This window comes from Apium graveolens, unplaced genomic scaffold (genome assembly GCF_009905375.1).
Source record: "Apium graveolens cultivar Ventura unplaced genomic scaffold, ASM990537v1 ctg4046, whole genome shotgun sequence".
Classification (NCBI taxonomy): domain Eukaryota; kingdom Viridiplantae; phylum Streptophyta; class Magnoliopsida; order Apiales; family Apiaceae; genus Apium; species Apium graveolens.
In genome coordinates this window covers 1-12,758 of record NW_027418381.1, presented here as the reverse complement: position 1 = coordinate 12,758, position 12,758 = coordinate 1, and the positions used below count along the sequence as shown (strand labels likewise).

At 37.1% G+C, this 12,758-nt stretch overlaps 1 protein-coding gene across 1 annotated transcript; it reads right to left on the bottom strand.

Moving 5' to 3' along the window:
- Positions 1-4,773: 4,773 nt before the first annotated feature.
- On the bottom strand, positions 4,774-5,877 carry LOC141701555 (uncharacterized). The gene has a single exon (XM_074505187.1). The coding sequence runs from the start codon at positions 5,875-5,877 to the stop codon at positions 4,774-4,776; it is 1,104 nt and encodes a 367-aa protein (XP_074361288.1).
- Between the last annotated feature and the right edge of the window lie 6,881 nt (positions 5,878-12,758).

The window sequence follows — 12,758 nt, the reverse complement described above, 5'->3', positions numbered from 1 at the left end:
AATTTCTACAACTGTTATAAAACCCTAAATCCCCAATTCGAACCCTAATCATTAGAACATTAAACTATTCGATTGAGTCCACTAACATATTGCAATCTACTTCCATATCCGATTAAACTATCTGATTTATTAAATACGAATTGAGAGAGAGGGGGGGTGGAGAGAGGGATGGGGGGAGGGAGAGAGAGGGTGAAGATGAGAGTGAGAGGCATGAGACTGATTATTAGTATTTTATTTTAAGTGATTTTTAGACAAATAATTGAGTGGGTTGGATTCAGTTTTAGGCGGCCCAATATTTTGTCAAAATTTGATCCGCCAAATACAACTCTATAAATGCCGCCTAAATATTTAGTCTTATGGTAACACTTATTTTAAGATCAATACTAAAACTATATATTGTGTTATAATAGAAATTTGATCATGTCTTTGGTAACATCGATTATCCTCTACTGCAACGTCAAGAAAAAGTGTTACCTCAGATCAAAATTTAGTGATTTAAGGCAACATTTTTGCTTGTAACACCAAAAAAGTGTTGGTAAAGGCCATATATGGTGTAGTGTATATCAATATGTTTGGTCCTTGAATGCTGAACAGGGTTGTTTGAGATTGTTATGGCACTTGTGTTGTCACAATAGATAGGAATATTTTTCAAATCAAGTCCATAGTCTCGGAGTTGGTTTCTCATCCAAAGAAGTTGAGAACAGCAGCTACCAGCAGCAATGTATTCAGCTTCAGCAGTAGATGTAGAAACTGAATGCTGCTTCTTACTAAACCAAGAAACCAATCTTCTCCCAAGAAACTGACAGCATCCTAAAGTACTCTTCCGATCAATCTTACAACCAGCGTAGTCAGAATCTGTGTAGCCGATGAGATCAAAGCCCGTATCTTTAGGATACCAGATACCTAGATTAGGTGTACCCTTCAGATATCTAAAAATTCTTTTAACAGCTATCATATGAGATTCCTTCGGATCAGCTTGGAACCGTGCACACAAACATGTAGCAAACATAATATCTGGATGACTCGCAGTCAGTTAGAGTAATGATCCAATCATGCCTCGATAATAAGTGATGTCCACCATTTTACCAGACTTATCTTGATCAAGTTTTGTGGCAGTTGCCATCGGAGTCTTTGCAGGTGTTGATTCTTCCAACTGATATTTCTTTAGAAGATCTCTGATATACTTTATTTGACAAATGAAGATACCATCTGATTTTTGACACACTTGTAATCCAAGGAAGTAGCTCAACTCACCCATCATACTCATCTCATACCTACTCTGTATAAGCTTAGCAAACCTTGCACAAAGTGCATCATTCGTAAACCTTGAAGTTTGAATGTGCTGCAAATGCTAAAAACATCCTGATGGCTTCAAGTCTAGCAACTGGTGCAAAGGTCTCATCATAGTCAATCCCTTATTTTTAAGAGTATCCCTTAGCAACCAATCTCGCCTTGTTCCTTGTTACAATTCCATCTTCATCAAGCTTGTTTCTGAAAACTCATTTGGTGCCAATCACTGATTTGTCTTTAGGCCTGGGTACAAGCTTCCACACATTCTGTCGTTCGAAATGATTGAGTTCATCTTGCATAGCAATCACCCAATCAGGATCTCCAAGAGCTTCATCTACTTTCTTTGGCTCCATTTGAGATAGAAACCCAGAATAGAAACATTCATTTGCTGTAGCTCTTCTAGTCTTGACTCCACTGTCAGGATTACTAAGTATCAAGTTCTGAGGGTGGTTTTTACTCCATACTCTATGTCTTGGTAGACTAGCCCCTGATGACTCAGCATTTCCAGAATTGAGTTGAGTCTGACTACCGGATCCTTGTTCTTCACCTTGTTCTTCTCCCCCTGAGTTGTTTCCAGCTTGATCTACAGAATCTGAAGCTTGAGGACTGGTCTCTGAGATTGTGTGACTTGTCTCATGACCATTACCTTCAGAATCTGCATCACAATTATGATCATCAGGATCATTACCATTGTCATTGTTGTCCGGAACAACTTTAGGTTCATCTTCTCCATCAGAAAGATCTTCAACATCAAGATTATCACTGTCATCTTCCTTTTGAATACTTGGGAGTTTGGCGTCATCAAATGTTACATTAAGGCTTTCCACAACCTTTTGATCACTAATCACATACAACCTGTAAGCCTTAGACTCCAGAGAATAGCCCAGAAAGATACCTTCTTCAGCTTTAGCATCAAACTTTCCAAGATGCTCATCGTCCTTAAGCACAAAGCACTTTCCTCCAAACACGTGAAAGTATCTCACTGATGGTTTCTTGTTGGTCATTAACTCGTCAGGGGCTTCTCATATGTCTTGTTTATCAGGGTTCTGTTTTGAGTATAACATGCATTGTTAACTGCTTCAGCCCAAAAGTAAGTAGGAAGATGGGCTTCATTAAGCCTAGTCCTTGCAGTTTCAACCAATGTTCGATTCTTCCTCTCAACCACTCCATTTTGTTGTGGAGTCCTTGGTGCTGAAAACTGTCTTGAGATGCCCTTCTTGACACAGAAATCATTCAGCTTTGCATTTCTGAATTCTGTTCCATTATCTGATCTGATTGTTCGCACAGGCACTCCAGCTTTTAACTCAATCTTGTTGATGTGATCAATAATTATATCAGGTGCTTCATCCTTTGAATATAAGAATAACACCCACGTGTATCTAGAATAGTCATCAACAATCACTAAGCCATATTTCTTTCTTGACATAGACATGATGTTGACAGGACCAAACAAATCCATGTGAAGGAGTTGTAGTGGTTCAGTGATATCAGTCGTTGTCTTCTTCTTGTATGATGTCCTCTTTGACTTTCCCTTCTCACATGCTTCACAGAGTCCATCAGGAATGAATTCCATCTCGGGCAATCCTCTCACCAATTCCCTCTTAACCAAAGAATTCATGGTCTTGAAGTTCAAGTGGGAGAGCTTCTTATGCCATAACCAACTTTCATCTGGAGAGGCTTTACTGTAGAAACACATTACTTGAGCATCTGCAGAATTCCACTCAGCTACGAACAAATCACCCTTTCTAACTCCATTGAGAGTCAGCTTCTCATTCTTCTGATTAGAGATCAAATACTTCTCTTTCTTGAACAGCACTTCACATCCTTTGTCATAGAATTGACTGATACTGAGAAGATTGTGCATAAGACCTTCAACCAGAGATATTTCTTCAATGATGACATTGCCAATTTCCAAATAACCATATCCCGTAGCATAACCTTTGCTGTCACCTCCAAAAGTAACCACTGGGCCAGCTTTCTCAACCACCTTTGATAGCAGGGCTCTATCTCCAGTCATATGCCTTGAACATCCACTGTCCAGAATCCACATGACCTTCTTCTGCTTTATGCCCTGAAAACAAAAGTGATTAAGTTTTCTTTGGTACCCAAACTACGTTGGGTCCAGAAGACTTAGAAGCACTTGAATATATAATATTTCTTTTCACAGAGTTGACAGACTTAACAGTTTTTGCTTTATCATTGACTATTTCCTTGTCACTTTCAGAAGCACCAACAGACTTGCTCTTGGGCTTGGTGACAGGTGCCACTTTCCTAGCTTTAGGAGGGCTTACAGTCTTTGATTTACCAGTGTTCTTACTAACATGCTTATCATGATTATGAGATGTATTATATGAGTGTGTGGAAATAAGATAAGTGTGCATGAAAGATACTACACATGGCATGTAAACAGATTTATTACACTTAGAAACTTTAGGCATGTTAGGCATGTTATGCACATAAGCATTCTTAACATTATCTACTTTAACCTTTCTACAAGCATGAGTAAGGTGACCAGCAGAACCACAGTTATTGCACAACTTCCTAGGGCCATTATTTCCTATCCTACCATTTTTACTTCTATTCTTCTTATTCTTGGAAGTAAAACCTAGTCCGACAAAAGATAAATCAGAGTCACTAGCAATAGACGTAGGTTTCTTTGCCTTTTGTCTCCTAGAGAGCTCGAGATCCTCAACAAGCATCTCATGATGAATATAAAGATTATCTTCATCAAAGGGCTCAACAGTAGCTTTCTTAAATAGAGGCTTCTTAGCTTCCTTAAGAACATGAGGTGTACTAGGGGGATTAACAACTTTCTCTACAGGCTCCTTTTCAACTACTCGTTTCTTAGAAGCTTTTCTAAGTTCGTCGTAGTCTAAGCCTATCCCAACCTTTCCACCTAGTACTTGATCAGCTCTGAGCTTCTTAGCAAGATTTGTAGAATCAGTAAAAACATTCAATTTAGTTTCTAATTCTGCATTCTTGTTCCTAAGCTCTTCCTCTGTCTCAAGGTGTTTAGTAATCTTAAACTCTAAATATTTATTGGTTTGCTTAAGATTCCCAACACTGACCCTATCTAGAACTAACTTATCATTTTCATCTTTAACTTTCTTTAGTTCTACTTTAAGGTCTTCGACATCAAGCAGAGTACATCTTAGTGTAGTACTAACGTTTCTATACACTTCTTTTACGGCATCATATTGCTCAATTGCATTCCTTTGAATTGCATCATGCCTTAAGATAATGATGAGAAACAACATTTCCATATACTAGGACAGTCTGCCTGAAGACGACACAGTGTTCATTCTCACACAAGTTATCTGAAGGTAAAGCACGAATAGTTGGAAATGTTACCTGAGATGAAGATTCTACCATCAATGCAAGATTTCCATATTGCTCTTCTTCATCATCAGTGTCATCCCAGCTCTTCCCCTCAGCTATGTACGATTTCACTGGATACTTCCTTGAGCTACCTGAGTCCTTCTTCTAATAAGCTTTGCCTTTATCCTTTCCTTGCTGAGACTTTCTGCACTCAGTGGCAAAGTGCCTAACTTTATCACAGTTATAGCATCTGAACTTGCTTCTATCAACCATCCCTGTCTTGTAACCTGATCCAGAAGATGAACTTGACCTCTGACCTCGGTTGCTGCTTCTAGAACCCCTAAAGCCTTCCTTTCTTATAAACCTGATGTTACCGAACATCCCAGCTAAGTTGGCCATAGTAGGATCTTCCATACTTTGCAGCTCCTCAGTGGTGTAGTAATCACTTGGACTCCCGGAAAGGTTTCCATCATCCATCTCAGCTTCAAAAAGCATTTCAGCTTTAGACTTAGGCTTTTCAGCAGTAATGTCAAGCTCTTTGATTCCACTGGCTACAAGAGCAGTTGTCTTGAGTAGTTCAGTATTCTTGCTATCAACTGTTCCTCCTCCATAGATAATTTTCCTTTGTTCCTGCTCCATTTCATGAGTTTTCAGCTTACCATACAACTTCTCAAGTGTCATGGTTTCGAAGTCAACACGCTCACGAACAGATGAAGCCTTGTTCTCTAAATGGTGAGGTAAGACAAGCATAAACTTCCTGTTGACTTCTCTCTGAGGATAAGTCTTGCCATAAATACTTAATTCGTTTAACAGCTTGTTCAGTCTTTCTAAGACTTGAGTAATATTTTCTCCATGCAAGGACTTAAAGGCCTCATATTGTGAGGTCAAGATATCCAATCGATTCTGCCTGACATCTTCAGTTCCTTCCATAAGTAGTTCTATGGTTTCCCACATATGCTTTGCACTCTTACAGACCATAATTTGGTGACTCATATCATCATCCATCGAATCCACCAAAATAAGTTGCAGGCCTTCATCCAGAGCTATCAGTTCTTTGTCACGTGCACTCCATTCAGCTTCAGGACATGACATTCTCATATTAGGCAACTCCGGATGATCCTTCTTTGGCACATGTCTTCCTTCTCTCAATACTCTAATATACTCTGGATTCGATGCCCGAATATACAATAGCATTTTCTTTTTCCATAGATTATATCTTGATTTATCAAACTGAGGAACCTTAATACTACTAACTTTCTGAGAACTCATCTTTTCAGATCCGAGAAAAATTTGTAATAAACCGTCTCAAAATACGATAACCCAGTCAGTCAACAATACCAAGCCAGTCAAGTTAAAACCAACAAACCCAAATCAAATCTACACACCGAAAGCACTCCCAGACTCCGTACAACCAAAATCAACAACAAAACTTGCTAATCTAACAGATCAGATCTGTATATCGATCAACAAGCTCTGATACCAATTGTTAGGTCCAAATATACATACAGAGGGGGGGTGAATGTATGTTTTTCGTTTTTTGTTAATTAATTTCAGCGGAGAATAAACCTCGAAAATGAAATAAACAAACACTAAGAGATTCACGAAATAATTCTTTTTATTAAGAAATTAAACCATAAAGATTTGGTTACAACTCCGAATATAAATAATTCGAAGCAACAAATATAGAGAGAACCCAAATAATAACAATCAATTTGGGGTTCTATCTATCACTCTAAAAATTCAAAGCTTCTACCAAAAGATTTTAAATACAATCAAGAGAGCTTTAAATAACGAGTGTTACAAATTTGTAAGGCTTTCATGATGTGAAATAAATTGGGCAGCACTTCTCTCCTTAATTTCAATAAATGAAATCAACCCACTCTACAAGAAAATTCTGCAGAGCTTTAATGGTGTTTTGCTGAGAAGTATAAAAAACCAATCTGTTGAAAAATTGGTTTTGTAGTGGTAGAATTGTTGGAGAGATATAGAGACTACGTGGCTGATTTTTATCCATGTATTGAAGTGTCACAGCTTGCAAGATTAATTCTGTGGCGACTAATGTTGGGAATCGTCTGTCTTAGAGTATAATTCCCTTATGGCGACATGGCACAAACAAATGAGTGAAGTGGTCGCCAGACGTCCGAGCCACGCGCGAAAGGAAAAGAAATCCAGCCGCCTTTTTCTTATTCCAATTCACCTATGGCGAATCCTCTATGGCGACAAAGACACACAACAGTTTTGTTTAATTGCTTGACCTGTTTTGTTTCTTCCTTTGATGTACAAGTAAAAGTGCTCCTTTTAGTTTATTTGAATTAACAGAGAGGTAAGCCAGGAGGAGTGTTTCATGCACTCGCCACATGCAAAGCAGGGGACGTGCATATGGGCTTCACACGCGCGTGATGTGGTGGTCAGCCGCAAAACAACAACTGCCAATATTTGTTTCTTTATATTCATGTTATCTGTTTTGAAATGCTTTGGGTCCCATCTCTATCAAACAAAAACCAAGCTACTTACTTAATTCTTTGTTTTTCAGGGGTCCCACCACGTTTCCATGCGTACAAACAAACTTGAACTCTGCCAATTGATATATAACCATGCTCCTATGATTCTCTTATTTAATCAAACCAATACCAGCCAACTTCTGATTATTGTTTTGGTTTTGTTCATTTACTTCATTTGATTAATAATCAAATGAGTTGCATGCACATAACAAAACAAACACTCTGCTGCATTTTCTTTTATTAAGAATTCGAATGAATGCAAGCAAGAGTAATCTGACTGGAAGGATTAAATAAATAAATAAAAATTTTGATGTTTAGAAAATAAATAAACAAATGAATAAATTAGTTTTCATTTATTTATTTAAATTAAAAAATCAAATATTAATTAATTTATTTAAAATCAATTGTTGATATAATAATTAAATAAATAAATGAATTGATTTCCATTTACTCATTTAATAAAAAAATCAGCAATTGATTAAAAAATAAATCCTGTAAAATCTCGAGACGTACTCCTCTATATCTGCAGGCCATCTAGTCTCCAGAATTTTGTACCTCAAAATATTTCCAGACTCCTCGAGTATAAAACCCACTTAACAGTGTTCCTAAAAATAATACTCTATTTCCCTTTCACGGATCACTGACGTCTAGTGCACGGGTCTGGTTCACCAACGACTAGTTCCGCTCTCAGACCTTCGTATTATACCCGTATAAACCACTGCTAAGTCTTCTACCAAATATAACCAACTACACTAGGAATCCTTGAGGTCTCTACACTGATTCAAACAACTGCTTCGAATGACTCCAACCTTATTCCTCCGATGCCTGAACATATTAATGAACTTCATACAGATCGTTGTTGACGTCTTCTTCACTGCAGCTAACAAAACCTTTTGTGCATATACCCAATAACCAATCTGTACTGATCCCAATGGAACATAGATTATTTCAAAGTCCTTGTCCTATGTTGAGTTATTCAAACAAGTATTGTTGAGATAAACATACAAATTCAATCTTGTTCAACAGTACTTGAGGTTTTGTACTTGGAAGCTCCACCAATTCAACTCACTCCACCAACAACATCAATTTTGGATGTTGATCAGAACCTGGCTGCAGATCAGAATTTAGAGGATAATGTTGAAGCCTCTATAGCCTCACATACAGCTATTTTATCAGAGGATGCTGAAACCGCAGGATCTACAAGTTCTGATGCAGCTAATGAAGAAATTACTGGTGAAGCTGCTGCAAATTTAGATGCTGATACAACTGGTCCATCAGGACATGCACCTCAACAAACTGTTCATAAAGCTGATTTAGTCAAGAAGTTTGTTACAGGGGAAGCACCAGTACCTTGGAGTGAAACTCCTAGAGGAAAGGAGTGGACTAAAGAATTGAACTCAGTTAGTTTTGTTCCTTCTGAAAAGATTCTTGTTGAGCATCTTGCAGAAGCTGATGAAATGCTGATAAATGATGATTTCAAGGCACAGCTGAGAGTTACTGCATTGAGTACAAGGCACCTTCAAGGTCAACACTCAATAACTCATGACAAGGTGAACAAAATTCAGGAAGCTCTGATCCAACCAGATATGAATGTGAAACTTGAAAAGAACAGATTTTTCAAGCCAGCCTTTGACAGAATTGCCTACATTGAGAAAACTCCGGAGAAGCAACAAACTCAAATTGAAGAAATTCTGCAGAATCAAGCTTCTCACCAAAATCAACTCAATGAGATCCAATCCTCAGTGGAATTGCTTGTCTCTTTTCTTTTACCTGCTGATGCCAAAAAGGGGGAGAAAGTGATTAAGTCCAAATGTAAATCTATTCAGACACTGAAAGGAAAGGATGATGGAAATGATGACCAGGGAAACTCTAATAAGGGTAGAGGTCAAGGTCAAGGCAAAGGATTTTCATCAAGTAAAGCTAGAATTACAAGTAAAGGAACAAGTTCTGATACTGGGAGAAGAATAAGTTCTGATACTGGTAAAAGGATAAGTTCTGGTGAACATCTGGAACTTGATGAAGAAATTTCAAAACAGTTATTTCTTAAAGAAAATCCAGGAATGAACTTTGAGAGTCTAAAGGAAGAAGAAGCTAGACTCAAAGCAGAAGGTGTCAAGACAAAATCTAAAGCTTCAGTTGTTGAAAAGAAATTTCCGAAGCCTAAGGGTATTGTGATAAAGGAAAGAACAAGTTCTGAGGCAACCAAGGCCAAATCACAAATGAAAATTGATCCAAGGTCCAAGGGCAAAGAAAAAGTTGATGAACCTGTAAAGGTTTATATGCCAGTCATGGATGAAGAAGTAACTGATGATGAAGAAGATGCTAATCTTACTCTGATGCATAAGAAGATTTTTCAAACAACCTCTGACATGGTTCATGTTGTTCAGAGTCAAGATTTAGTAAGTTCTGATATGACAGTGATGCAAGCAATATCTGACATAGCTCAAGTTGGCTTGATATCAGAAGATAAGGAAAAGGAAACCTCTGACATTGCTCATGTTAAACCTTCAAAGATACTCCTAATAGGATTCACCAAAGCTAAACAGGCTCAAGCTTTGAAGACTGCAACAAGTGGTTTTGAAGCAAGAGTTGTTACAGGAAAGGAAGCAAGAGATAAATCTGGGTTAGGTAGTTCTGATGAAAGAAGAGTACATAACACTACCAATTATCCAACTTCCTTAAGTGAACCAGGTGTTGGAGCAACTCCTGAAAGATTGAATCGACTTGAATCTGTACAAATGGTTTACCATACCTTCTTGAAAGAACATATCTTGTTATATTTTATGACAGATGGAAGGGTATACCAGATTAAGCAGAATGCTATAACACTGAAGTATTTTGAGAAACTGGAACATGTTCTATTTTTACTTCAAGTGAAAGACAGATTAACAGATAGTGATGCAGGGTATTTAAAGTCTCAAATTCAATGACATAAGAAGCTTTATTCTGTAAAGTCTGACAACACATATTGTCCCAAGTACAGAGATCACAAGGGTGATATTGTCGAAATGAAGCCTAACTCTTCTAGGATTATAACTACTTTTCTGGGTTATAAGGCTGAGGAATTCAATCTAGAGTCTGACAAGGCATATCTGATAAGACTAGATCAGGAGATAAGAAAAGTTAAGATAAATGATCTCAGAGAAGCTATTTTTCAAACTGGAGAAGATACAGCTGAATTGATAAATACTAAAAGGAGGATGGTCAATGAGCTTGAATATGCAGAGATATGTTTGTTGAAGAACTATCTCAGGATGTTAGGTCACACTTTCACTGTAGAGGGGGTGAATACAGTGTTTATCACAATCAAATCAAACTTCAAGAACTTATGTAACAGAAAACAAACTTTATTTAAACAATAAACTCTGTTACAATCTGGAACTGTTATCTCTCAGTGATGAACAAAATATCACGAGAGCTGCTAGAGTTATACTAAATAATATTCTCGATAATGATAACACATATAGTGTAAACTCTATTTCTGTGTTTATATACTACACAGTTATAAGATATTCGCTAATTGATATAGAATATAATTCTGCTTCCTAAAATATATCAATCAGATATCTTCTATTCCAAGTATTCCATTCTTCACGGAATTCCTTCTTCATGCATATCTCTTCTTATGTTTATCTTGATCTTCTTAACTTTAATCAGCTACTGTCCTTATCTGATCGTCCTTCAGCACTTAAGTTCTGATATCTGTCTCCTGATAACATAAGTACTGATATCCCTTAAGTTCTGACTTCCAGTATAAGTACTGATCAGTTAAGTACTGATTTGTTCTGTTCAAATAAGATCTGAAATCTAAACATAAAACATATTAGCCATGACATTATCAAATATATCTAACAATCTCCCCCAACTTGTAAATTAACAAAATATACAAGTTTAACAGATATTTGATGATGTCAAAAACATTAAGTACAAATGCATGAGAAATAGACAAGATAACTACAACTTACAGTCCTTAAAGTTTTTACCAATTCAACTTCTGATAACAACTTCAATCTGTATAAATATCAGAATTTAAGCAGTTGTAGATCTTCGACTTGGCTTCATCATTTTCTGATCTCTCTGATGTCAGGAGTTGTTCTGAGATAATTCTTCAACAAACATTTCTCAGCATATCTGAGTTCATCAATCATTCTCCGTTTGACATCTTTAAGCTCTGCAGTATCTTCACCAGTTTGAAATATTGCAGCTCTGAGATCATTAATCTTTGCTTTTCTCAACTCCTGATCTAGTCTTATGACATAAGCTTTATTAGACTCTAGATTGAATTCAAGCCCCTTAATACCAAGATATGTTCTGATCTGTGCAGTATTAGGCTTCATATCAACAATATCACCATTGTGATTTCTGTACTTTGGAACATATCTGCTGTCAGACTTAACAGAATAAAGTCTTTTCTGTCTCTGAATCTGTTCCTTTAAGTAGTTTGCAGCAGTCTCTGTTATTCTGTCATCCACTTGAAGTAAGAACAATACATGCTCCAATTCTTCAAAATACTTCAACGGAATGGCATTTTGTCTTATATGATAAACCCTACCATCTGTCATGAAATACAACATGATGTATTCTTTCAAGTAGGTATGATAAACCATCTGTACAGATTCTAGTTGATTCAATCTTTCAGGAGTTGCTCCAATACCTGGTTCACTCAAGGAAGTTGGATCATCAGTAGTGTTGTGTACTCTTCTTTCATCAGCACTTCCCAATCCAGTTTTATCTCTAGCTTCCTTTCCAGTAACTACTCTTGCTTCAAAATCACTTGAAGTAGTCTTCAAAGATTGAGTCTGTTTTGCTTTAGTGAATCCTGGTAGGAGTGTTTTAGATTTATTTTCTGATATCAAGTTAACTTGAGCACTGTCAGAGGTTACTTGCTTCTTCTGAATATCAGAACTTACAATTTCTTGACTCTGAACAACTTGAGCCATGTCAGAAGTTGTTTTAAGAACTTTTCTTGAAGTCAGAGCAAGATTATCTTTTCCATCAGTAATTTCTTCTTCCTCAGGAGGTACATAAGGCTTGATAGGTTCACCAACCTTTTCTTTACCCTTGGATCTTGGATCTATCTGTGGTTGTGATCTAGCCAAAGTTTCTTCAGTATGTATCCTTTCTTTGATCACAATGCCTTTAGGTTTTGGAAGTAACTTTTTACCAGAAGCTTCAGATTTAGATGTGACTTTCTCTGATTTAAGTCTGGCTTCTTCTTCCTTTAAACTTTCCAAGTCCATCCCTGGATTTTCTTGAAGAAATAACTGTCTTGACATTTCCTCATCAAGATCTAGAAGTTCATCAGAACTTATCCTTTTACCAGCAGCAGAACTTATTCTTTTCCCAGTATCAGAATTTGTTCTGTGACTAGCTTGTCTTGATGTAAACCTTCTACCTTGACTATGACCACTACCCATTCCAGAGTTTCCTTGGTCATCTTTTCCATCATCCTTTCCTTGCAGTGACTTGTTGGTTTTGCATTTGGACTTAATTACCTTCTCCCCCTTTTTGGCATCAGCAGGTAATAAAAGAGAGATAAGTAGTTCCACTGAGGTCTGGATTTCAGTAAGTTGCGATTGCTGAGAAGCTTGATTTGTCAGAATTTGATCAATCTGAGCTTGTTGCTTCTCTTGAGTTTTCTCAATATAA

Bases quoted from the DNA above. Each gene is read 5' to 3' on its own strand.
- LOC141701555 (XM_074505187.1), bottom strand. From the start codon at position 5,877: ATGAGTTCTCAGAAAGTTAGTAGTATTAAGGTTCCTCAGTTTGATAAA.